This window comes from Amblyomma americanum, chromosome 11, assembly GCF_052857255.1.
Source record: "Amblyomma americanum isolate KBUSLIRL-KWMA chromosome 11, ASM5285725v1, whole genome shotgun sequence".
NCBI lineage: Eukaryota > Metazoa > Arthropoda > Arachnida > Ixodida > Ixodidae > Amblyomma > Amblyomma americanum.
The window spans coordinates 111,295,439-111,322,922 of NC_135507.1; the positions used below are offsets into that span (position 1 = coordinate 111,295,439).

At 48.0% G+C, this 27,484-nt stretch overlaps 1 protein-coding gene across 6 annotated transcripts in view; it reads left to right on the plus strand.

Annotated features, from left to right (window-relative positions):
- Positions 1-27,484, plus strand: part of cdi (serine/threonine kinase) — a 126,345-nt gene that overhangs the window by 91,537 nt on the left and 7,324 nt on the right. For all 6 annotated transcript variants that reach the window (XM_077642946.1, XM_077642948.1, XM_077642950.1 and 3 more), the window contains one exon: positions 7,221-7,353. In XM_077642946.1, the coding sequence (XP_077499072.1) occupies positions 7,221-7,353 (133 nt within the window). The remainder of the gene's footprint in view (positions 1-7,220; positions 7,354-27,484) is intronic.

The following is a 27,484-nucleotide window of genomic DNA, read 5'->3' on the forward strand; positions in this document are numbered from 1 at the left end:
ATCCAGAACTGGGCACATGGTGGAGTGGGCTCTTGCTCAGTCCGACGACCGATCATTAAATTCAAGATGGTGGCCACTGGTGGAGGAGGGGTGGCTCGATTCCACAGAAGTGCAGAAAATGCCAGGGGAAGAATTTGAGCACTTTCTTAAAAGACATGAAAATAGGAGGGAACACTTAAGCTCCGGCCTAAGGGTATGATGTAATGGGTTAGTTCCCATTTATGCAGAATTGGTCATTCTCTACTTCATGTTCATAGATACCTGGGTGCCCTCATTCCACTTCAGGCATTGTGGTGCTGCGATTAAGCCACTGCCCTGCAATGGCAGGAGCTTCCACCGGTGGGCCTTGCGCGACGCAGGTTGTTATTCCTGAGCGACCAACCATTAATTTATCTGCCATGGTGGGCAGGTTGTGGTAACGCCGCAAAGTCACGTGGCCTAGGAGGCCCACCTTCCTCCTACGTTGCTTCTCTGGGGATTTTTCGCTCACGGCCAACAACACCGATGGTGATGCCGGAATTTCTGTGACACGAGGTCCTTAACGCCATCGTGTTAAAAACCGTGTGATTAAAGCTTTGCTGTATTGTGTGAATGAACTTATTTATGCGTTCATCTCTCCGCGATAAGCGTTGCAGAGATACCGAACAGTGGGGGCTAGATGAGTCTGCCATGTTGTTGAACTTCTCCAAGACATGGGACATAATCACATGGATCAGTTTTTTTTAGGAAAATTCAAAATCTCGAGAAAAAGCGGGGCCAGCGCTTGTTCAAGCATGCATGAATGCTCAGTATTTCAGTAGTGCTAGTAATGCCATCAAAGGTTATGCGCAAAAAAGACAGAGGACTCGACAGGACGAGCTGTCATTGTGTCGTCTTTTTTTGCACTCATGCAAAGCAAGACCCATCGATTTCCAATTTGATTTTATTAACCACGTGCTACATTAACCCCTTTATAGCTTTTGACTACCTCAGCTCCTCACGAGCGATTGCCATTTTTTCAGTTATGACGAGCTCACCTAGTCATGGGTGTGTTTGTGCTTTGCATATGGCTTTTGACTAGCTGTGCTGGTAAATTGTGTTTTTGCATTTAAAACATGGACAGCAGCCGTTCTTTCATCCGCGCTTCTGTTGTAAGATTTGTCATACTAGATGGCTTTTGGCTTTTTCATGCTAGACTTTCCTCCATTCTCATGTTGCACGAAAAGGGCAAATGGACATGTTAGTTCATTTTTGATCGGATGCGGAGCAGAGTGTGAAAAAGTGCTACGTGTCGCCATGCTTTCTTGGGCACACACGAGCTGAAGATTTGGTGTCCCCATTTAAAAGTGCCACAGATGGACTGTCACAAGTTAATCCATTGAAATCCTTCAGATATCAATAGAGGGGCATACCGTAAACCTGGAATTTCTTCGTGAGATCCAGCAAGAACTGTGTGACTGCAATGGTGGCTGTCGAATTCTTGAAGTAGGAAAGTGTGACCTGCCTGTGGTGATTGGCACGTTCAAAACTGGGGCTTCAGCAGGCTATGTCCACAGACCTGTCCAGAGGGCTCGAACTCTGCGCCGTCTGCGCAGAGTGATGTCTAGTGGTAGTGCCTGGTTCGAGATTGCACATCTTTGAGTGTTGTTGTCTGAGCATCAGACATGCGCTGTCTCAAACCAGGTGCTGCCGTTAGACATCACTCTGCGTGCTGCGGAGTGCAGACGGCAATGGAGTTAAAGCGCTCTAGACTAGTCTATGGACGACCGTACAACATCTTCAAATGCATACCCGCCCAACATCACCAGCATCAATGCTTACCGTTCGAAGCTTTGATCTGTGCGTTGGCTTGAAAATGATTGTGTAATTTTGAGGGCTAGTGAGGTCCTCCTGTTTCTAAAGGTGTACGTTGAATTGTGTCGACACGACAGCAAGCGACTAACCATTTTCGGCACGGTCAAAACAGCCATTCGTGACCCTCTGTTGTCTGCAAAGCTGACCTTTATGCTTGCTATCGCAGTGGGGCTGCCTATGCTTCCATATCTTGGTACAGCTTTGGAAACCCTTCTGCGATCATTGTTAGTGACCGAAGACATGATGGTTGAAGTTGATAAAAGTCGACATGGACGATCCTGCGAACATTGCTGCGCCCAAGATTGACCTTTGCTTTGGTGCAAAGATTGTGCTCTGAAAGGCCCCTAAACTTTTGAGATTTGACTATCCTTGGATTCAAAAGGGACTGCGCCACTTTCATGAAGAGTTGTGTCAAAAAGATGATGGAAAGGCTGCTGGTGAAGTTCGAGCTGATGAGGGGATCGTCATCTCTGGATCACGCTTGCGCGCCGATCCCCAAGCTTGGGGAAAGGTGTCTAACTGTTGCAATTGATTGGAGAAGAAGCTGATCAGGCTATGTGGCCCTGCCAGCAAGTATGCTCGTTGGCCTCGAGGCTAGCAGCTTTGAAAAACTGACAGGAGCACAGATCGGCTGGATGCCCTTTAAGGTGTCATCTGTGGCTCAGAATCGGAAGAAACAATCTCTTGCTGCCCAACGAATCGTCTTTGATGCCATGTTGTCGTCTGGAGCAGTTTCCAGTGTACAGCTGACCTAGAGGACGCTACAAATGGTCCGTGGGGCGAGCGCACGGTGGAAAGAGGAGAGAGAAAAGACAGGGCATTGAGGAATGAACAGGAAAAGAAGCAAGCCGCTGCTTCGATGAAGGAGCTTGAGCTCAAAAAAGTGTTGGCTGATGCCGAGATGCAGCTGTCCCTTATCCAAACCAAAACAGTTGGAGGACGCTTAAAGGCGCCATGACAGGGTCGTTCTTCATATTGCAGTTTTTTGCTTCAGTAACTAATGCAAGAGCTTATGATTCAATTTCCGAGATTTGGCTGCCCTGGAGGCGCTGTATTTTCTAAAAAATACGATCGAAATTGAGACCGGGAGACTCCTCCCACCGGCAGCAACCACCATATTGAAAGCTCCCGTGACATCACAAGCCCATGCACGGAGGAACGTCGTCTGCTCTCTTTGCTGCAATATGCGAAGCGAGGTCTCATTCCCCCCTGTACTTTCGCGGGCGATCGATGTAGCAGTCGTCCCCCATATATGAATGACTGGTACCGCAAAAGCGATAATAACAGTAACACAGTTTTTCATCGGTATAGGTAGGCTCCGGTCACACTATAGGCCGATGCGACGGCGATCGACGGTCGGTGGGCTGATCGGTACGCAAATGCCGTCGCTGATCGACGCACTGGTCTGACACGCTAGGCCGACGGCGACGCGAGCACGATCAACGATCGCGCATCGTCGTAATGTTGAAGAGTCAGCTTAGTGGGAACCAGAAGAGAGTGATAGGGGACTATTTGGTATGACATTCTATAAACTTAAGAATTTTAAAACTTAATGGACCTCATGCTAGCCACGGCGACATACGCGATGTGCGTGCACTAGCGAAGGTGTGCTTTCATTCAATACCTGCGCATAGAACCGATCGACCAGGCAAGCGACATGGGCAGAAAACGGCCGTTGCCTGGGCTTGTGCAACCGAGTGAAAGCTTCACGCCCGGTGAGGCAACGGCCGGAAAAACTGCGCTTGTGTACCTTATCCGTATCGAAAAAAGCGAAACAAGCGGCTACATATCATATCGTCACACTTTGTTACTAATCAGTGAGGAACTTTTTTGCCATATTCTTGAATTTCGGGTGACGGTGGACCGCCGGCCCCTTTCGTGACAAGGCCTAGTGAGTACGCAGGATTCGTGCGTGCGATTTCGGTGATTGCGGAAAACGAATTCGCAAGTTTTAGCGCCTGCAAATAGCTGTCGAGTGTAGTTTTGGCTACAGTGCCCTCTAAGCAACGACTGCCTACATCGCAGGATGCGAGTACAATAAGGGGGAAGTGCCGATATATGGACCCGGTCTGCATAGCATGTGTAGAAGGCAGCCGGCAGCAACCAGCGGCGTCGACTGTGGACAACAGATCTGGTTGTTTTCATTAATTCAATGTCCGAACGTATTTTTAGCTAAACCGATCTAAAATTAAATTTTGGTGACATAAGAGAAAGCAGATACAATTAGCGGAAAGCGCCGGTATCCTACGCGAAGCGTTTCCCAAGCAGGTGATATAGCATCATTGGCGCTTATTGCAGTGTTACTATCATGGTGTGTAAATGAGTGAAAGTGCAATTTGTGAGCAAGAGTATGTAATATTTAAGATAAGGATAACCCTCCTGGCGTTTTATGCCACGCAAACGAGCAGTACTGTTTGCGCACAGCCATGTAAACAACCTCAGCGCGGGGCTTCAGTTGTCGTAATCATCGCACTCCTGGGGCACAATGCACACGCACAGCAAAATGCTTTACTACTATTTCGAAGCACTCATTTAGACGGCGGCGACTATTCATCGGTGCGGACAGTGAAAGCATTCGAGTCACGTAGGGTTTTGCAACCAGCTTGGTTCCTGCGAAAGGGTTCTAGGAGCCGAAGGGAATGTATGTTCGACTTACAAACGCGTACATGCAGCGCGTGGAAGTCGTCGCACTTGGCACTTTTCTCTGCTCCTTTCGTGCCTCAAGGTAGTGCACCTTTTGATAATTTGAGTTTAATTATTGAGCAATAAATAGCGGACAAGAACTTGGTAGCTAGCTACAAAACGCCGCGCATGCACGGCACGCACGGCATGCACGGCACGTGCCTCTTTTCACATACGGGAGCACTTGACTGCTCAAAAGAGACCACACTCATAACATACGAACAGCATGCTTCTAAGCGTAAATAATAAAGCAGTGGTCCATCGATTTCCGTTTCCTCAATAATCGGAAAGTGGGCGCCACGAGCAAGTCCGCTTTCCCAAGGATCACTCAGCTCGCGTACTAAGTTGAAGGCTTCCCAAAAGAGAACACGGAAAATGCATTTTATTTCGCTTGGCTAAAATAAAAAACTTTTCGAGCGACCGCCGTCTGCGGTGTGCATGCAAGCACCTCAACAGCCGTGACGTCAGCGATCAGAGGTTGCCAGACCAGCAAGCAGTTCGCAAAAGAAACTCGTTTAAAAAATATTTACCGCACAGAATCAACTGAAAATTCGAGCGAATTGTAATTTAAGCTGTTAAGAATTAAAGGCGATAAGCAGGGTATGCGTGAAAATAGGCTGTTATGGCCCCTTTAAGCTTCGCTTTTAAGAGAGGAACGCGACAGTGTGCTGCAGCGGAATGCATGTGGTTTAAGCATGTATGACTGCTTAAACCATAGCTAATTTTGAAGGAAAAAAAAAATTTCATTCAAAAACGTGGCATGTGCATTGTGACAGGTGAATTGCTGAGTGCGTTGACACAGCCTATTCATCTGAGGTTTTTATGTATATAGATGATTATGCTATTTTCTTGAAAAGGGTCTCGCATGAAGGCATGCGACAGCGGTGAACCGGGTTCTTGAAATGTTTACCGAGACCGCCCTCGGGCTGAGCTTCACCTATCAGTTGCCAGCACAGCCTTGCTCAAAAAAAGATATTTTAAGTCACTCATTCCAAGCTTGTTAAAAAGGTACAGCAAGAAAGAGCCTGCATGCTGCTCTTGATAAGTGCTGCCAAGTCCTGTTGTCTAGTGTGCATCCCTGCCACGTGTACGGGAAGGGTAAATAAAACTACTATATTTATAGCATGCGTTTCCAGCTGCAAAGACTCCACAGTGCAGTATATTTCCCTGTGAGATGATCACCTCGGTGAGAGAAGGCCATGCCAGTGAAGCCAGAGGCATACCGCCGCAGTGAACAACTGCAATGCCTGAGACCCGTTACAATTCTGTGCTACCACCAAATTTCCCATCGTCTCAAAGTGACTCTGAAAGGTGACGTCCTGGAAATCTTTACAGTACCCAAAAACTTGATGGCATGTGCAGTATGGTGCAGGGAAGACAGAAGGTGGAATGCAGCATCAGTCATGTACACAGGGTCACCCTGTGCAAAAGGGGGGTTGTTTACCGTACCCCTGTCCTGTGGCAAATACTACGTAGTACATATTTGATATTGCATAAACGCCGGAGTAGGCTTATTGGCAGTGGTGGTCAACTGGCTGACTATTGTTGCCACTGCCGTACTTGCATGCCTCGGTTCCACAGAACGAGAATTTTGAAAAAGTTTATGTCGCAGCTTAGCAGAGAAACTTACTGTAGAAAGAAAAAATTTGGCTTGTACATCAGCAATACCTCATAGTTCAGATGGAAATCTATGCCACACACACCAGCCTGCCAGTGTTTTGGGATGGTTGTCTGTTAGTTTTCAGGTGTGATTAGGGCGAATGTATAAATGTGACTTCTATGAAGTAAAACTCAGTTTGAAGTTCTGTGCTCATCCTGTCATTCTTCATCCCTTCAAGTTCCTGTTCCGTCTTCTATGTTGCCCAAGTTGGCTGTCATTCCTTGCAAGAAATGTAGCTTTTGAGTTTTGTCGCACTTCTGACACTGTTCCCCTGACAACAACCCACACGATGCATCCTGTGCTCAGCAGAAAGACAAGACAAATATTCTCGCAGCAGGCATGTAGAGAAGGCTCCCGTGGCTGCAAACTTACTTCTGCTGCACGCATTATCCAGCCAATGCCACCTTCTTTGGCTGCAGGGTGGCGTCACTGCACGGCTCGACAATCTAGTCCATCACCTTACATGAGGAACGAAGGTGCTCAGAAATACAAGACAGAAAAATAAACCGAGCTGCTCGTTTATGCGCGTCGCATTTGGCCCTGAGCGGCAGGGTGGTTGCATGAAATGGTTCTTTTTATGACTCTTCACACCTTTGTTACATGGAGTTGGCTCTTCAATGGAATTGAGGAACTTGGAAATATCAAGGAATTCGCTACCTAGTTAGACCTTACATCCAGGTTTAACTGTAGCAACCTTTTTGTTGCCCTTTAGTCCATCAGACATTGTACCACTGCCATTTTCATGCCACTTGAATGCTGTTGCTGTGTCCTCTCACCACATTCGAGACTATAGGTTTTCATCCTAGAGCCATTTTCTTCGCTTCAAACCGTATTTCCATTCTTGCAATGCATCCATACCGGTGGGAGGCACGGTAAGGCCTTAACAAGAAGCAGCAGCCCATGAGTGTGAGTATGCTGGCTACTTTGCGGACCAGACAGGGCCATAAGTGCAGTGTTTGGTGCAACGCTGACTTGTGTGGCAACCTGTGTTGTTTGGTGGCAAAGCGCAGTTCCATGGTGTCCTGCTTGTCTGTTGGTGGTGCAGGTGGAACCCGCTGCGCGGCCCACGTTCCAGAGCATTGTGGAGCAGCTGGAGGCGATGCTTGCCGGAGACGTGGACACCGACTCTCCTGCTTCCGACGCCACCGACGACAGCATTGGGAGTGTCCAAGCTATCTGTGAGTTGCTGAGGGATGACAGTTGAGCATAACTGGGGCGAGCTTTTTTTTCTGGTCCCAGATATGTGGCAAGTAAACCGAGCCGAATTTATTGGACTCATGTAGGGTGGACTTCAGTGGTTTTGCCTCAGCGAAATTCTGGTGCTGGTTGACGTGCTGTTATGCCCCTGCCTTGGCTCACAGATACAGCATTTAGGCTGTCATCTTGCAAAAACCACCAGGCCTCTATGTAACAAAATTCCCTGATTGGTCGAGTGGGTAGTGACATCATTAGAACCGCCAAATTTGAAAATCTGAGGACTACAGTGTTCCAGTATCTTTTGTTGGATTATTATGTGGGATTATACTAACCTTACCCACTCTACACCTTAATCCACCAATTAATCACCACAAATTTACAGTACCCACTGATCCATCTTAGTCACCCATTAATCCACCCATATAATTCATTATCTGGGGTGGGCCAACTTCTAAATGCTGTCTTATTTTTTTCCCTTAACAGTGTGGTTAAGAAGGCCTCCAAGTTTTGCTGAGGAAATTGCATTTAAAATTTTCCTGTCTCTTGATTGGATTATCTTGTGTGAACCAGCAGTGTGTTGGCTGGTGATATCTACATGCTACAGTAAAAGCTTATCGATTCCAACTTCTTGGGGATGCCATTGTAGCTCACATTAAAAGGAGACTCTGCTCTTTAAGGCCGAATAATTGCAAAAAGGTCAGTTTTCTGAAATATCCTTCTTAATTTTCGAAATCTACAGATTCTGAAGAACCTGTTACTGAAATATTAGATTTTAAAGTTGGTATCATGCCAATTTTTGGTCATAAAAGGATCTCTAGATTGGTCAAATTCAACACAGCACCTTGCAGTGGTGATGCAAATTAAGTTATCGATAGTGTCAAAAAACTATCGATAGTGCTACTATATCGATGGACTATTCATAGTACTATCGATAGTACTATCGATAGTACTATCGATAGTGAGACTATTCATATTGAGACCGTCGACAGTGAGACTATCGACAGTAAGACTGTCGATAGTGAAACCATCGATATTCTGCATCCGTTGCCTAAGGATATTGCCAAAACATTTGTGATACCTTGCTGGTTTGACGGTTTTATGAGGCTTAATGCCTTAAAGAGAATGTCGTGTTTGAGCAGTAAGGACAAGGTGGGCTTAAACATAACTAGGTTTATTACATCGCAGCACCGGGACGCACGTCTTCTGCGTATTGGCGTCCCCTACGCGTTCCCGTCCCTTGCGCGTGGCGGTTGCTCGCGCATGTGGCGCCATCTGTCAGTCTTGCCGCTCACCACACCCTCCCTTCTTTACGAGATTTGTTGAGCTACAGGTCCAGGCGATTTGGAGATTTCACGACGCATCCACTTCTTGTCGTGACTGTCCCTGGCTGCGGTTGCAGAGGCTGGAGGTGACTGCTGGTGCGACGAGTTATCCTGCTTGTGGTTTGTACCACATAAGAACACGGAGAGGGAGCCGGAGCAATCACAGTCCCTTTAGCCGCCGCGCCGTAGAGGATGCGGACTGCTGTGCTCGGCAGCAGGCATTATCTTTCACAAACCCTGTGCCGGCGGTCGTAATCGATGCGTTGCTTTCCCCTGTACACCTGGTTTCCATTCCGGCAAAGGCGAGTGTTCCAACGCAGTCAGAACTCTGTTGACACAGTTGGCACGTCAGTTCTCACTCGGCGCCCCATGAGTAGCTCAGCCGGAGAGTAACCTTCACGAGCTGGCGCATCACGGTGAGCTAACAGCACTTTGTTGATGTTGGGCGATTTCTCGAGCAGCCGTTTTGTAGTTTGTACGGTTCTCTCGGCTGCTGCATTGCTTTGGGGATAGTACGGGCTGCTTGTGATGTGCTGTATTCCCCCTTCTCGAGTAAATAACTTGAATTCAGCAGAGGTAAATTGGGGTCCATTATACAATCGGATGAGAGCAGGTGCCCCAAACCTAGAAAAGATCTTGATTGCTTGCGTGACGTCGTGAGTATTGTCCTTTTCAGCTCCTTCAACTCAAAGCAGTTCTATCCTTTTCATTGAGAAGATCCATGTAATTGAGCAGCGGAGTGTCGAGTAGTGATTCAACACCAGGTTTTTGATACTCTTGGCACCCTGGCCAACGGGAGACATAGTTTTGAATGTGTTGGCCAATGCTAGGCCACCACACAGATTGGGTGGCACGAGCACATCTTTATGCCTTGGTGGCCAGTGTGCAGGCGTTCAAGCACTTCACTTTGCAAATTCGGTGGTTATAACTATGCGGTTTCCCTTGAGGAGAAGGTCCCGCACACATGCAAGTTCGTGAGGAACAGTGACGTACTGCTGTATTGGATGTGGCAGTAACACTCCTTTAGGCCAGGACGTCGAACAGTAGCTTTTGACTCTAGCTATCGTGGGGTCCTGGTCCTGCGCTGTCTTGATCCTTTCAAGCATGTTGGCGGTTGCCGGAAGTAGTTCCATCGTGAGTAATTCGTACTCTAGGACCGCTGCATCGAGTCTTCTTGGATGGCTGGAGTCCCTGTCTGCTAATGGTCTGCGTGACAAGACCTCCAGGGTTGCCAGGGCCTCTTTTTCAATCTGCGCTGTTCGGTTTCGGAGAGGGACCGGGAGGCATATGTGACAGGTAGGAGTCTTCCCCACATCTCTTGTAGGAGGACCGTCCCTAGGCCATAAGAAGCGTCAGCTGACACCGTAAGCGGCTGTGGGGATTGTAGTGTGCCAGTGTTGGTGTTGTCGTAAGGGCTGTTTTAATGGCATCAAAACTCTCTTGCTGTCCCTTGCCTCAATACCAGTCGGCGTCATAATGAAGCAGATCCCGAAGCGGTTTTGATAGCTTAGGAAGAAACTTGCCAAGGTGGTTGACCATTCCAAGATATGACCTCACTTCTGTAACATCGGTGGGTGGTGGCAATCCAATTAGAGCTCTGACTTTTTCAGGATCAACCCGTATGCCATCAGCCGTGACGACATGTCCTAAGAACTTGATTTCTTGTTTGCTGAACTCGCACTTCTCTTTGTTCAGAGTCATACCAGCATCTTGAAGACGTTGCCGTACTTTATGTAAGTGCAAGTCGTGCAGTTCCTGCGTTCTTCCACACACGATTATGTCACCCTGAAGACAGGCTTGACCCTCCAGACCCTTCAGCACTCTTAGCATCTCTCTCTGTGCCGAAAGGCAATCACAGGAAGGTGGTGTACTTCTGCAAGTCGTGTGCTAGTGGAGCTTGCCAGTAGCCTGCTTTTACGTCTAGCTTGCTGAACCACTGGTCTCCAGCGAGTTTTGCCAGGCACTCGTCAACAGTAGGCATCCATCTTTCCCTGAGGATGCAGCTGTTGAGACCACTGTAGTCGACACAGATGCTCAGCTCTCCACCCTTCTTTCTGTCCACCACCATTGGTGCACACCATTCTGTGGCGTGGTCTCTCTTTTCAATCACTCTGAGGGTCTCTATGCATTCCAATTCTCGTTTAACACTTGGTAGCATTGGGAGAGGTACCCTCCTCGGGTAGGTTTTGGCGTAAGGCTTTGCGCCACGTTGCAGCGTTATATTGTACTCGGTATGGATAGGCCTGAGGTTAGCTTTGGGTACTTAGCCAGGAAGTCTTTTGGCTCTGTGACTTTCAGAAGGTTTTGCAGAGCACTCAGGGACTTGATTGTCGGTGTTCCCAGAAGTCCCCTGTGTAAGTTGTCTATCACAAACGCTTGTTGTTGGGTGCACTGTCCATTCCACTATATGGTTGCCTCAAGCTGTCCCGCAGTGGAAATCTTGACTCGGCCAAATCCCAAAAGTTTTTTGGTTGGTCACTGCAAAGATCCCATATGCGCTTTCTTATAGGCATTAAGAGGAATAGCCGTCACATCGGCCCCTGTATCCATTTTGAAAAGTACAAGTTGGCCGTTCACTGTCGCTTTGATGGTCCATGTTTCGGAACCTGCTGTGTGTGTGACTTCTCCCAAGTGTACCTCTTCAAGGGTGGCTTGGTGGATTTTCTTCGGGCCCGTTGTCTTTGTGGACAAGCACACAGATGCAGAATGTCCCTTTTTGCCGCACTTTCAGCACGTTTTATGAGTAGCTGGACAGTTGGCGCGGTAGTGCGGACGCGTACCTGAGCCGCACCACTTGCAATTGCCGGTTGTGTCTCGTTGATTTGGACTGCCACTTAACGGGCGTCCCTTAGATTTTACCTTTCTTTTCGTTTGTATGATGTGTTATTCCCCCCCACTGTAATGCCACTTGTGGCGCTGTGGGTATTACAATAAACAATAAACAATGTACGGAACCACGGACTACTTCTACGACTGCGATGTCTATCTGACTTTGCGGTCGCAATTCTTTCTGCTGAAGTTTGACCGTCTCAGAGTTGCGCGCTGTCAATATTGCCGTCTCCAGGGTCAGTTCTGGGTCATTCCATGCCAAACGTCGCAGATGTTGCGCTCGACCATCTCCAATTTCTTCAAAAATATTCATGGAAACTTATCGTAGTGTGCGTAATGAAAACCTGAAATATTTTTGTCGAAAAAAATTTATTCGTAAAGTGAGGGAAGTTTGAATATTTAGAAAAGGCAAGAAACCAGGCACTGCTCAATAATTAATAACAAGTTCAAATTTTCTCAAAACACTTCAAAAATTTTTCATTGACATTTGCACAGATTCTGCCTTTGGATCTAATTCGGAGCGTGCAGTTTTACACGGCATAAATATTTTTTTAAACATCGAAAAAAAGTATGACAATGTACCATATTTGTCGTTTTTTGTTTTAAATATCAACTTGCTCTCGGAAATTCGGAAATAGCCATTTGGTTCCTATAGATGTCTCGTACCTGTGATAAATATTACAGGTGATGAAACTGCGCACACTGAAGTTAAAAAAAAATACTAAAGTTGCAAAAAGTGCATTTTGAGGTAAAAACACTCATTAATTTCATGCTGAGGTGGTCCAAGTAAAAATTCAAGCAATAGCCGGTAATGTAGAATGGTTTATTGCCTTTCATTTCTGAAATTTTTATCTAGGTAATTTTGTTTATGGCGAGAAAAGAACTTTTGAAGTTGAGCTCTCGAGCCACAAATTACGTTGTCTCTTAACGCCTCTTCACCGCAGAGCACGGCACCTGGCATGGCGTGACACTTATGGCCAGATTTGCTGCTGTTCACTGTCGTGCATTTTTAGGGCTGGAGCTAAAGAAGATATCGCGCGACATTCGGCAGCTGGTATGCAGTAAACGGGATCGTTTTTGCTTTCGAAGTTCCAAAAGAAGAAAAACAAGGGTGCGTGCTGTGTCGCATGCACCACGAGAAGGGATAACCAGCTGGCATGGCAGGCGTATCACAAGTGCTTTATTTATATCCAAAAAGATTGCGGAGAGCACACGCCTCAGAGGGCCTGCACGTGAAGGTGCGAAGTGCACACCGGTGCGGCGAGTAACGCGAGACGCTCTGGCGGTGAACGCGGCCCGCTCGCACATAGGTGCTTCGCTCGCATGAAGGTGCTTTGCCAGCATAGTGGCTCGTTTGCAATTGTCGCTGGAGTATTAATGCAGAAATTTCACTGATTAAATCAATTACACCAAACACATCACATCGGAAACAACTGGTATGAGCGTTGTACGGCCACAAGGGTCAGGATTGTTTCAACATCGGATCGCTCGGGTCATTTTCATATTCATTTTCATATGCTGGTGATTACGTCTGTCAGGGCGCCGACAAGAATGATTGACTGCGACAGAACCACATCGAACAACTATCACTTGGGCATGTGCTGCCCTAGCAACAATAAGAAAATTTTTTCCTACGAATACTTGTTCGACTACTCAATGTTCTCATGCTTGCCTGCAGTGCAAACCTAACTTAAAAACAAGAACTATAGATTCCGCGGGGCTAAAGCGTCGGCAGCGTCGTGCTCTGCAGTGAAGAGGCGTTAAGAGACGACGCAACTTGCAGCCCGAGAGCTTAACTTCAAAAATTCTTTTCTCGCTTTAAACAAAAATAACCTGAATAAAAATTTCAGAAATGAAAGGCAATAAATCGTTCTACGTAAGCGGCTATTGCTTGTATTTCTACTTGGACCACCTCAGGGTGAAATTAACGAGTGTTTTTGGCTCAAAACACACTTTTTGGAACTTTAGTATATTTTTTTACTTCTGCGTATGCAGTTTTATCACCTGTAACATTTATTATAGGTACTAGAAATCTAGAGGAACAAAGCGGCAATTTCCGAATTTCGGAGCGCAAGTTGATATTTAAAAGAAAAAACGACAAAAATGGTACATTTTGATACTTTTTCATTTTTTTTTAATATTTACGCCATGTAAAGCTGCACGCTCTGAATTATATCAAAAGGCAGAACCTGTGCAAATGTCAATGAAAAATTTTTGAAGTATTTCCTAAAAAATTTGAACTTGTTGTTAATAATTGAGCAGTGCCTGGTTTCTCGCCTTTTCTAAATATTAAAACTGCCCTCACCTCACGAATAAATTTTTTTCGGCAAAAATATTTCAGGCTTTCATTACGCACATTACAATAAGTTTCCATGAATTTTTTTCAACAAATTGGAGATGGTCAAGCGCAACGCCTGAGACGTTCGGCATGGAATGACCCTTCTGCATTTAGTTGCAACTTCTCGCTGAGGTTTATGTCGATCAGTCCAACCACCAGATGATCGCGAATGAGCTCTTCTTTCAAGCTGCCGTACTCACATGTTCAGCCAGCTTGTACAAATCCGTGGCAGATGTGTCGGCGGTTTCTTGAGCTTCCTGCTTTCGTTGGTTGAACTTGGCCCTTTCATATATCACATTCGTGCGAGGCACAAAGTGTTTTGGGAACGCGCAGGTGACGGCGTTGTAGTCTTGCTTCTGAGTGTCCGTAGGTCTCAACGAAGCTTCTTGACCCATGGCATAGATCAGCGTGTTGACCTGTGTTTCGGCATCTGCTTCTTTAAACCTGAGATGGTACGGTACCGCTCCCATTTTGTGAACTAACACTTCCAGTCCTCAGGTCGTCGGAAATCAAGTTTCCGTTGTAGTTCTACCACAAATGGATTTAGTGGAAGCTGCTGAGACTCCGACACTGGTACAGCTGTCGTTGAATGGGCGGGATCCGGCGTTACCTTAGCGTTCTCATCAATATTGTCACGTTAGGATTAGCTCTGTGGTGACTGCTGTGATGCATTTTCTTTACGCGACCACTTTGCAGTCTCATGCACCGTTCTTCACCATTTTGGAGCCGTGCACCACCACCGCTGCCGCCATGTCTTGTCCGAGCAGTAAGGACAAGGCGGCCTTGAACATAACTGGGTTTATTACATCGCAGCACCGGGACGCACGTCTTCTGCGTATCGGCGTCCCCTACGCGTTCCCGTCCCTTTTGCGTTGCGGCTGCTTGCGCATGTGGCGCCATCTGTCAGTCCTGCCGCTCACCACTGAGACTCGGGCTATGAGGGGTGCGTTATGCAGTTCTCCAAATGATGTCGACCAGCTGTGGTTCTTTAACGTGCACTGGCGGTGCACAGTACACAGGCCTCTATCCTTTCGCCTCCATCGGAAATAGAGCGGCAGTGGCCGGAATTGAACCCACGTCTTTTTAGTCAGCAGCCAAGTACCATAACCCTCGTGCCACCGCAGCACATTTGCGACAATTGACTGTCAGCAATACTCAGTTCAAGCATTTAATAGACATACTGTAGACTGATAAAATATTTAATTTTGCAGAAAAAGTCTCGGAGTAAGTTCATCATTACATTATACTCAAACGTAAACCATAACACCATACCAAAAAATTTATTTGCTGATTTTTTATTTCCAAACCATAAAATGCAGTAAATGTTTGTGCAGTGCAATTTCGAAAACGCATAGCGGCTTCCTGTCCGCTACAACTGAACAGTTAGGTCCACTTAATTATCATGCGTCAGCCAAGCATTCTGGTGAAGCAACATGAGCATGTCAACTTTCTTGCCCTTCAGCCTGCTTCTTCTATCCGAAATGATCTGTCCAGCTGATGAGAATCATGCCAGCGCTGACCTAACGGGTGAGGTACCTCCTGCAGGGGCTAGGAGCCGAGGAACGCAACAGCTATGACGCGGTCAAGGCCGCAGTACTGAATGAGCTGAAGCTGACCCCGGCACAGTACCTGGAGCGCATTTAAAAGGCGCTCAAGAGGAAAGACGAGACTTGGATGGAGTTCGCCTCCCGTAGGCGCACATACTTTGACTATTACCTCCACTTCAGAAAGGTGGAAACGAAGGAAGAAATTGTTTCTGCAGTAATAGCCGACCGCATGAAAGCTAGCCTCAGCACCGAAGGACTAGAGTACATTCGGCTGAGTGAGGGTAAGTAGTGGCTCGCACCTAATGAGCTAGCCGGCGAGCTCGACACATTTCAAGATGCGAAAGGTATACAGGTGCAACTGTGCGACAACCGGTGACAGCGCTCGAGTGCACGCAGGAGCGCGATGTGAACAACCAGAGAAAACGGAGCGGCTGCTTGGAATGTCACGGAGTAGGTCACATTGCTAGAAATTGTCCGGTCTCTGGGCGGACCAGCAAAAGCAAGGAGGACAACGCCCCCGGAAGGAGTGCGCGAACCCACAGGGTGGCGATAGCAACCGAGGAAAGGAGCGAACCCTCTGAGACAGTCCGAGGTTGCTGAGGTAAAAGTGCCGAGAACGAGCGTTAATTTGTGCCCGATTTGGTAGTTGAGTGTGGAGCCCCTGTTGTTTCTGTGTATATTTGTTTGTGTAGAGTTTTTCAAGTGTTATAAAAGTTCAGTGTCTTCGTTCGTCTGTCTGTCATTGATCGTCCATAGTCTGGCTGTCGGCTACACGTCCAATGCCAAATAAGCAAGCACCTCGAAGCAAGTGAGGTGCGAAGAAGGAAGAATCTTGTAACATCTTTACCACGAATTTAGTTCAACAGGGTGTCATTCATTCAGGTTCATTTTTTGGAAAAGATTTGACAAAATCGTGATAGAGAACACTTAAAGGAAATTGGGTTTACCCATTAGTCGTGGCATTAAAGACTAAGGGCATCGGGGTGAATTTTTGGCTCGCTACGTGCAGAGTTGGCGGCTGCGGCATACGAATGGCACGGAAATTGTTCTTTACAAGTATATATGTATGGCGCGATGCATAACGGGAAAATATTGTTGCACGATTTTTAGCTGTGCGATCTTTATTTTTGAACTGTCACACCCTTACTGCAGCATACTTGCAAGCAGATGCGCGGTCATATCTCTTTCCAAATGTATGGTGATGCTTATCATGCATTTAGTCGGTGGTGAGGTTGAAAGCGTAGCAGTGGTTTATTGCTGAAACCTCAGAAGTATTTCCAATGGAACAACAGATAAGAAGGACATCTTCATACTCCAGCTAGTTAAAAATATAAGCAATCAATCACAGACCACAGGAGGCAGTTCTACATAAATATGTTTATTTATGTAAATATATATATTTATGTAAATAAATATAATATATTTATTTATGTATCACGTTTTAACGAAGGCACTCGATGGCATGACGAAGAATGCAGCAAGAGAACGCAAGAAGAACAAACATTAATTAATGTGGCTCATGAAAGCATGGCACATGCACTGTGCGTTTTTCTTCTACAAGTCGAGCTGTATGCAAGTTAACCAATTTTAAAAATAACTGTCGGGGTTATGAGAGCTTGCTAGAGCTAAAATAAAATGACTACCACTTGAAATTGAGACGCAAAAGAGGGACAATTCAGTTTAAAAGGTAGCTGAGACAGTTCGAAAGTATTATTGATACCACTATCAATAGTATCGATAGTACTATCGATAGTCTTACATCAATACCTTGCAGTGGAGTGCGACCAGTTTGGTACTTTTCTACTTTCTTTTTCTGGCAGAAAACGGTTTTTCGTCCCGCATCAGTGAACCTGGGCCACAGCAAAAAAATTAATAAAAAACTGAATACTTGCGTGCCACTGGAGTTTTGCAACATGTGGGAAATCCTGCCTCCCAATTTCACACCAGGGACCCAAGAGTGTTTTCCGCCATTTTGAGTGAATGCTCTGCTACTGCTGCTTGCTTCTCTGTTGCAAAGGCTGGTGCAAATAAAAGTATTGAACAGCTCACGCTTTTGGTGAAAGAACGAAAACGACGCATGAGGAGGCATCGGACCTGCCAGCAGCAGCAATGATCACCACACAGCACATGCAGGGGAAGCATGCGCTGCACCAACAGCCGTCATGATGCCGAAAACAGCACGTGTGGACACATGGCTCCAGAAGAAGAGCGAAGGCTTTCTTAGAGAGTGCAGTAGTGCTGTGGCGCTTTCAAAGATTAACTGAAAGCATGGAACAGCAGTCAAGGTAGTTTTACACTGAAAGTCCTGCAGTGGGGTCGTGACCAGGACACCTGCAGCCTATTGGAAGTGAATTGTTCGCAGCTTGTGCCGTTATGAATGCAGGAAACAGTCAAACTGTGCTCAGTGAAATCTTTGTGCTGAACATTTGGCGATGTGGTTTGCACCACCCATTTGTGCATTACTTGTTAATTGAATGCATAGGCTGACAAAAAGGATAAAATAAATTGTGACTGCACAGGAATGCCACTGTCCTGTGCAGTCAGACCCGCTTATAACTGTTGTAGGCAGTGTGGCTGGGCTGAGGCAGCTTGGCTGCGTGAGTCTCGCTGGGCGTGTCTCGTGGCTCGTGCCAGTGTTCACTTTGCCTGGCTGGATTAAACCCTTCCTGTTTTCAGCATGTTGTCAGAAGTAATGCGATTCCTGTATAAACCCACCCGAGCCCCCCTCAACTGCCCAGCCACATCATATACGGCAGCACACGTCATAGCAGCATCTCCAGTCAGGACTACACTGCTTGGACGTGGCGTCCTTCGTCATCCAATTGCCCGAGGCCGTCTGCTTCACGACTCCGGCTGAGTGGCGGAAGTGGAAGAGGTTGGAGCGTTTCCATACAGCTTCAGGTCTCCTCCAAGCCAGGGCCATACCAAGCCGATAAACTGCTTTGCTTGGTGGGTGACCAGGCCGAGGACGTCTTCGGAACCTCCCAGAGTCATCCAGAAGTATTGCAACAGTTACTTCATTCCGTGGCGAAACGTCTTCTTTAAACGAGCTCTGTGGAAGAGTTTGACTGCACTGTACACACTTTTAACCACTGTGAGTACAGCACCGAGACAGGCTGACCTTACTCTTCAAAAGGTGCTGGAGTCCATCTGGCAGGTCGAAAGCATACATCAGCAGCAAGCAGAGCTTCACCCTGTGAAGCTGACCGTCAACAGAGTTTCATCAGATAGGCAGGAAGCCAGGTCAGGCATCCCACAAAGCTCACTCATGTCAGTGACGGCCGGTCACACTTTGAATCAGACCACGTCCCTGTGCACCGACTGTGACGTCCTGACACCATGTCGCTGGTGCAGGAAAGATCAACACATGCGTTCACTCTGCCCAGCCTCAGGCCTTGACAGCGAAGGGCATTCTTTGCAACTGTCTCGTTCTCTGATACGTCGGCATGGGAGACTACCATCCTGGTGCAAGGCCAACCTTTCGTATTCAAGATTGACACAGGCACCAACTAATTTGTCCTACCACACACGACTTTCAGCATGCTCCGACATCAGCCTCCACTGCCATGTGCTCCTCGTCAGCTCTATTGCTGATGGGAGGCTTCTAGCAGCCAAAAGCGCAGACCATCTTGAACTCGTCTATTGTGGACACAAGATGCTCCAAGATGTCTACGTCCTGGGAGATGTCCACACTCCCTTACTCGGCAAGCCCACTGTAAGGCCGCGCTTCATCACCGCGCGCATTTTTTTTATTCCCTTAGCTCGCGGTCACTGCGGGCCTCCGGTCTACGTGGAGAGCTCTCAGTGAAGTTCCGAGCTCCTCCTACCCGCGTGTCCCCCACCCCCCCACCGTAAGCAGTGGCAAAGGCGTCGCAGGAGGCACCGCTGTGACGGCCGAAGACACCTGGCTTTGTTAAGCGCACCAGGAAAGCATGCGAGGTGCACACAACGAGCACGTGGTGCCGCAGTATTCCCACGGCGGCTGGCCCCGATACTGCGCGTCTGCGGAAATATGCGAACCACCTCGCATTCCGCGATGGGCCCCCTTTTTTTTGGCATGCTCAATGGCACCAAAGCGTCACGGGTCTCCGCCGTCTCACATTCCTGCGGCAAGCCAGTGGATTAGTGGTCCCGCCAGTTAGCTAAAAAAAAAAAAAAAGTTTCATCCTTCGAGAGACGACGCGCGGGTGCGGCAGGGAAAGGGAAAGCAACAAGCAACAAGGGCGAGAACTCCCCCCCCACCGGAGGAGAGGGTTTTCAGAATGTTTTCTGTATGTGTTCCTTTTTTATTTTTAGCCAAGCCCCGGGCTTGAAGTTGGGTCCAACCTTCACGGGCTGTGGCTACCTTCATTGGTTATCGAAGCTTAGGGCGGGCTTCGAAATATGACCGCCGAAGTTCTTTGTTTGCAAAAGCTTTAAAATTGCATGTAAAATCATTGGAGGGCAGTCTTGGCTAGAGCTAGAGGCTCCGTGCAGTGGCACGTAATTCTACAGACAGAGACTCTAACCTCGGGTCGATGATTAAGGTCTTGTCGAGTTCTCTGTGTGAGGTATTTTCTTTTAAGTTACAGTTTGAATGTCTGTGTGACTCAACTTGTAATGCAGTTTGCCCTTGTACATCCTGTAAATATATTTTCTCTTTGTCTTCATCATCTGGCATCAATCATCGTCTGCTCCTTCAACACCGTCGAATTCATGTTTGGAGAGGTCCTGTGCCCCTCCGAAGAAATGCAGAGCCATCTTGAATTTACTCCCATCATCAGCGAATTGCAGATGCTAACCTTGTCAATGCCATTGCAACGAAGGTGAGCCCAAGAGACGAATATACTTAGTTGTTTCAAGAACTCTGCAAGCTACAGAGAGAGCACCACGTTCACTTGCGCGAAGGGACAAAACCTCACCTCGTCGCATACCAATCCCGCTCTATGGGAAAAAGAGGCTTGAACTGCAGTGAATGGAAAATATCGGCATCATATCATCTCTTAACGAACTGACTGAATGGTGCGTGCCTGTGGTGGTAGCTCTAAAGCCAGACAGCGATGTTACAAATTGCATGGACTTCACTGAACTCGAGTCGCGTCCTGTGAGAGACGTATCAGATTCCGTGAGATAAGCCACAAGGGTGTGTTGAAAGCTTGACGCCTATTGGTGGTACTGGCAGATACCGCTAAGTGAAGATGGCAAAGTGCTTGCCACTTTCATTTCGCCATTTGGAAGGTTTTCCTTCAACAGGCTACCATTTGGCATTGTGCTTGCTTTCCTACCACACTCGACTTTCAGCATGCTCCAACATCAGCCTCCACTGCCATGTGCTCCTCGTCGGCTCTATTGATGGGAGGCTTCTAGCAGCCAAAGCCGCAGACCATCTTGAGCTCGTCCAGAGCAGATGTCGCATATTCTTGACGGCATCCCCAAAGTGTTATGCCATAAGGACTGTGTTCTTATCTGGGACTCTGACAAAGCAGTGCACAACGAGGTGCTCTGCACTGTTCTTCAACGACTATCTGAGACAGGTAAGACATTAGAGCACCTGCCTATTTCGCTTCGACCAGCTCACATTCCTAGGTCACAAGCCCAACGACAAAAAGGTTGAGGTATCTTAAAGATGATCAGTCTGACCAAAAGGAGTGCTCAACCTGTCTTGCTGCGGTACATCAACCGCTTACTTGGTTGCTGTCAAAAAAAGCAGTATGGGATCTTCCTCCAGAGCAAGCGTTTGACTAGTGGGAGCAGCCGCTTTCTTCTCACACAGTACTACAGGCGTACAATCCTGGGAAAAAGACAGTGGTCAGCGCAGACGCTTCTTTTTTTGTTTGGACCGGGAGCGGTGAGTTGGCAGGAACAGACCTGTCACCGCCTATGTCTCCAGGCATGTCTCGGATACGGAAAAGCGCTACGCACAAATAGAGAAAGAGGCTCTTGTCTTATTTTGGGCTTGCGGAAAGTTCAGCGACTACATGGTCAGCAGGTCGTTCACACTCGAGACAGGTTGTAGGTTGTAGTATTCAGCAGTTCTGTTTAACCTAGATGGCGCTAGGCACTCACCTTATCATGTCAGCTGACACACTCATTTGTATATATACCCTTCACAAACTGGAAATAAACAGAATTGATCGAAGTACATGGCAGGTGCTTGACTTCGCGGTTCTCCGGCTGCTCTGGTGTAGTCGGGCAGGGCATGGCGAAGAATACAACAGCTGGCGACGAGTGGTGAAGTGACCGAACACTGAAGCAGTGAGCCTGCACCAACTGCCCGAATTCCTGCCGATGCCCGGGAAGCCCGCCATTCCTTGGATGCAGTGGCACCGCCTTTTCAAGAATTATCTCCTGTCATCGGGGAGCGACACCCACCCACTTTCGTGTCGTAAAGCTTTGCTGCTGCACTGTTTGGGTGTGGAAGGCCAACGCTTGTACTGCGCGTTGCCGGAGGAGAAATCATCGACGCCACCTGCAGGGGAAAAGGAAGGAAGCGGTATGAGCGACGAGTACGATGCAGCGGTGGCTAAGTTGGACGCCTACTTCACTTCTAAAACGAACGTCGTCGTGGAGCGGACAGTGCACCCAACTACCTGGGGAGATTGTAACAGCGTTTGTCACGGCGTCGTGCGAGCTGGCATTGAGTTGCTACTTCGGTAAGTAGGCTGACAATTTTATTCGTGACCAACTTGTAGCGAAAACGTGCAACCCTGTTCTTTGGGAACGCCTGCTTCTAGAAGGTACTTTGCTCACTCTTGAACGTTCAGTGCGCTGGCTATTGCGAACAGTATTGAAGCCGGCACGAAATGCTCACTTGAGCTGCTGTCATCGGCTGTGAGCTTTTCAAAAGGTGGAAAAGCATCGGATGCCATGCCACACAGAATCACGGTTACCGCCTCCGCAGCAGAACAAGTCCTGTTTTCGTTGCGGGTCTTCACGGCATCTTGCAGATTCCGAGACATGCAAGGCTCGGGGTAAAGCATGCAGCAAATGTGGCAATCGAGGACATTTTCTGCATGTCTGTAGGAGTGGCATGCCAAACGAGGGGGCCTTCGCTGTCCGAGAAGTCGACACCTGCAGTGCATCCGGCGATCTCAGCGTGTTGCTTCTCGACTGGCAGAGCAAAGGAGGGATACACGCAGAAGTCCTCGTACAAGATGTACCTATATGTTTCCTCGTACACACGAGCTCTGCTGTCTCCATTCTGCCGACCGCCACGTATTCAGGGTTGAAATGCTTTCTTATGCAGCCAACATTAATGTCACTTTATGATTTCTCTCGCCGCAGAATAACCACCGAGGGGTGTTTTATGGCGCCAGTCATCTTCCAGGATCGGCATGCCGAGATACTCTTCTGTGTCTTCAAGGACGGTACTGACATCCTCGGCATCGACGCTATCGAAGCACTGTAGCTGCACATCAGTGGTACGTCACTGCAATGCACCCATATTACGAAAGTGCCAGAAGGCCTTGATCCTGAACTGTTTTGCCAATTTTCGCACTTGTTCGATGGGATGTTAGGGCTGGCAACAAACTTTGTTTATAAGGTCAAGATAAGAGAAGGAATCGCGTCTGTTGCTGCAAAGCTGCGGCGTTTGCCATTTTCGGTGCGAGACCAGGTACGCAAAGAGCTGCAGTGCCTTGAGCAAGATATCATAGAAAAGATTGACGCATCTGAATGGGCGTCGCCAATTGTAGTAGTTGCAAAGGAAAACGGCAAGATAAGAATTTGTGTTGATCTGTGCGAACCGAACAAAACGATTATCATTGACAAATTTCCGCTGCTGCACACGGAAGAACTATTGCACAAACTCCATGGCACAAGGTATTTTTCAAAGATTGATTTAGCAGCTGCACCCTGAAAGCAGAGAATTGACTACCTTCATAAACGATAGCGAACTATAGAGATTCAAACGCATCTGCTTCGGCCTTGCAGCAGCACTGTCTGCTTTTCAGAAAATGATGGTCACTATTTTTCAGAACTGCAAAAACACTTTGGGCTACATAGATGGTGTCGTTGTGTACGGAAGCACATGGGAGGAGCACTTCAAGAATCTGAAACAAGTTTTGCACTTGATTGCGAAGGCTGGATTAAAGCTGAATGACAAATGCACTTTCAGTGTACAAGAAATGACTTCCGTGGTCGCAGGATCAGTCACAAGGGGATGGGCCCTTTACAAAGCAATGTCGATGCCATCAAGGCTGCGCCAGCACCACCAGATGTCGGTACTGTGCGCTCATTCTTGGGCATGGTAGGCTACTACGCCAAGTATGTACCTGACTATGCGGTGGTTGTCGAGCCTCTTCGCGAGCTGCTACGTAAGAATGCCACATTCACTTGGAACCCTGCAAGACAAGCTTGTTTCGAGCAACTGAAAAGTTCCGTGGCCACAAGATGTTTACAGCTACAGTCGATCCCACATATAACGGCCCCACTTAAGACGAACTTTCGCTTATGCCGAACGAGACCTGCGCGACCGTCAAAATATGCATTGTTTCAATGGCACAAAATCACACGTATAACGAACGTCATTAAGCCCTGCTGATCGGTTACAGTGAACGGACGGTGTAAACCCGGCGCCACGATGCGAGATAACCTGCCTCCGACCCCTTTGTGTGCCCGGCACGCGTCATGTTTTCCAGAGACTCATCGCTAGCCAACTGCCCGCCCCGTTTCCCGCCGCTTTCGAGCAAGCTACCCTTCCCCCCGACGCGCCTTCCAACATCGCCCTCTCGCCCCTCCTCGCAACTCCGCTATCCTGTCCTCACTCGCTTGCAAATCCGCGCGTGGCCTCCACGATCAACCACGTCGCCGCCAGCGCCGATCGCGGAGGCCACGCTCCGTGAAGCAGGCCTTCCATGGGACCCAATAGGTGGCTGCACTGACGCTCATGGACACCCCTCTTTGGTCTCTCCGCTGGCGCTGCGCATCTGTATTTTTAGCTTGATTGGCTTGATTGCCGCCTGTGCACGTTGCGTGTCTACCCCATCGCGCGCTTTTGTCACTCTTGATGTGGTGTGGACGTTTTGTTGGCTTCATTGAAATCTCGGGCCCTGGTTGTAATTCGGGATGCCGGACGGGAACACCGTGCCCATTTCCATTGTATTCAGCGGTAGAGGTGATGAAAGCAGCCATGGTGGAGGTGATGGCCACTGGCGAGCAGAACTGCTTCCCCAGGGCCGGCTTCGTCGACACAGTGTCTGATGCCGAGCCTGATGCTTTGGAAGACGACTAACCTGGCGGCGATTTGTGGCAGCGCGTTGCCGAGTCCGATATGGGCGATCATGACATTGATTGGAGTGATTTTATTTCTGTCAATGACAACACGGACACCGCGGAACCATGCATGGACAAGGGCATCATTTCTGAAGTGTGGAACGAGAGTGACGCGGAAGAATCAGATGAGGATGAAACTTCGGAGCCAGCACTCGTAAGTGCGCCTGTTGCAATGAGCTACATAGAGAGCCTCATACAGCTTGTCTAGGAAATAGCACGCTTCTGCTTTATTTAAACTGGAAACCTCCCTCATTGGATCTGCGCTGCAAAAACAGACGTCCATCACGAACGCAAAGAAAAAATATTGTGTTTTGACAAGCAACTGTCTTTAAAGCTGTGGTCCACTTACTACTAACTTCGGGATATAACGAACGGATGCTGTGTGACGCTCATGTTCGTTATAAGCGGGCTCGACTGTATTTGATCCTGCGGGTGACATTATTGTCACTATGAGTGCCTCATCCATTGGCTTAGGAGCACTGCTGCAACAGACAAGGAATGATGAACTAGTGAAGATTGCTTTTGCTTCTCGCAGGCTTACCCACAGGAACAGAAGTACTCCGTTGGGGAACTGGAAGCCCTTGCTTGCTTGTGGGCATGCGGACATTGGAGAGTGTACCTTTGGGGTCGTCCATTCATATTGCGCACCGACCACCAGGCTCTGGTCACACTTCTTATCACAAAGGGAGTAGGTCACTGACTTCTCCGGATTGCAAGGTGGCACACCAAGCTGCTGGCATACAACTTTACGATTGGATTCCAGAAGGGTGCTAAGAATACTGTTGCTGATGCTCTTTCAAGGATGCCTCTGCCAGGTCGTGCGGAGGAAGAGAAAAAAGAGACCGTTTGTGTTCTCTCAATATGCATTACTCATGCAGAGTTTGTCGTTCAAACGATGCAGGACCCGCTGCTGCAGCAGGCTATAAAGTGGGTGATTTCAGCATGGCCTGCATTGAAGATGTTGCTCGCCGAGGCAGTTCCATTCTAACGGGTGCAGACTGAGCTTTCAGTCGTTGGAGACCTCCTGCTTCGTAGCGAAATTTGTAGCACCTTCGTCCCTCGTAGCACGGCTTCTTGACGCAGCCCACGAGTCCCACCCGAGAATAACAAGGACAAAGCAGTGACTACGTGACCAATACCGGTGGCCTGCTATGTACAAGCAAGTAGAGCAATTGATTGCATCTTGCGGGGTATGCCAATCGGATGACAAGTCTGAAAAGCCTGTGACACCACCTCTGCAGCCAGTTACATTCCTGTCTGCACCATGGCAGAAGCTAGGAATCGATATTGACCCTTTTTCCAATGTGCCTGCAGATTGCCGTTTTCCCATTACAGCCATTTATTACTACAGCAAGTGGCCTGAGGTTTGTTTCTCAGCGAAAGTGACTACTGCAACAGTCATCTCCTTTCTGCGAAGTATCTTCAGCCGGAAAGGATATCAGACGAGATTGTGAGTGATCATGGTGCTCAGTTTACAAAAGCCTTGGAGTTTGACAGTTTTACAAGGAACGCGGCATCGCCCATACATATTTGGCAGTCTACCGCCCACTAGCTAACGGGCAGGTAGAGAGGTTTAATCGGGTACTCAAAGAGTATGTTCAAGTCTGCACACAAGAACGTTGGCCTTTTAAGGAAGCTATCACCGAATACCTTGGAATCTACCGTTTCGCACCGCATGCCACCACAGGAGTGAAGCCTTCCGTCCTTCTTCACGGCCGTCATCCCAGAGGGGGCGTGATTCCGGCGCTACCGTGACACCACCGTTCACGTTATGGCTCTTCATGCAGGTTTTCAACGTGGCTGTCTCGTTACAATGCGATCGTGACTGCCTTCTGGCCAGCATCAACGAATCCTCACCACCGGGCAATGTTCTAAGTAGTTTCATGGAACCTTTCAACGCCGATGCCTTCCTCGTCACTGAAGTGTGTGGTGCCGCTGAATTTGGACAATGCCCGCTGCCAGTCACCCAACATTGGTCCGTCGACGAACATCATCTCGTGCTACAAAAGGGGCGTCACAGCAGTCTTCCTCTGGGGCGTGATTCCGGCGCTACCATGACACCGCCGTTCACTTTATGGCTCTTCATGCAGGTTGGTGGAATGCCTCCATACGGCACCGATGTTTTGTACGTTTTGCCGGTTCCGCCCCATGTGATTTTTGCACAAGTGTGTTCACGGTCTTCTTTTATCGAGAATGCAAAGTACTGTCGAAGGCGACGCTATTTGTTAAAGCGTAGGGCTGTGTTTTTCATGCTGCTGCTGTTATTGTGCGGAGACTTTGAACTGAATCCAGGGCCTGATAACGACTCTGCTCTTCAACACCTTCTAGATGGCCAGGCTGATATTAAGCAGAAATTGTTATCTATTGAGGAATACCAGGCTGGGAAGAAGGCTGCCATGCAGGCTCTTAGCACGAGGTTGACAAAACTAGAGATGCAGATAGGCCATCTTGATGAACTGAAGAGCACTGTTGCGAAATGCCAGGAGAATAATTGCAACATGCCGAGCTGCAGAGCCTGAGGGCCAAACTAGATCAGCTAGAGAACAGGAGTCGGCGTTGCAACTTGCTTTTCTTTGGCGTTAAAGATACAGATCAGCAAGAATCAAATGCAACAAGTGAATATCATGTGAAAGAAGTCTGCAGGGAACATGGGAATTGAAGATTTAAAATTTGAAAAAGCGCACCGAATTGGAAAATTTAGCCCAAGTAAAAAGCGACCCATCATTGTAAAGCTTGCGACACATAAGGAAAGGTTAGCAGTCTTTGCAAAAGCAAAAAAACTCAAGGGTACTTCTATCAGTATATCTGATGATTACTGCGATAA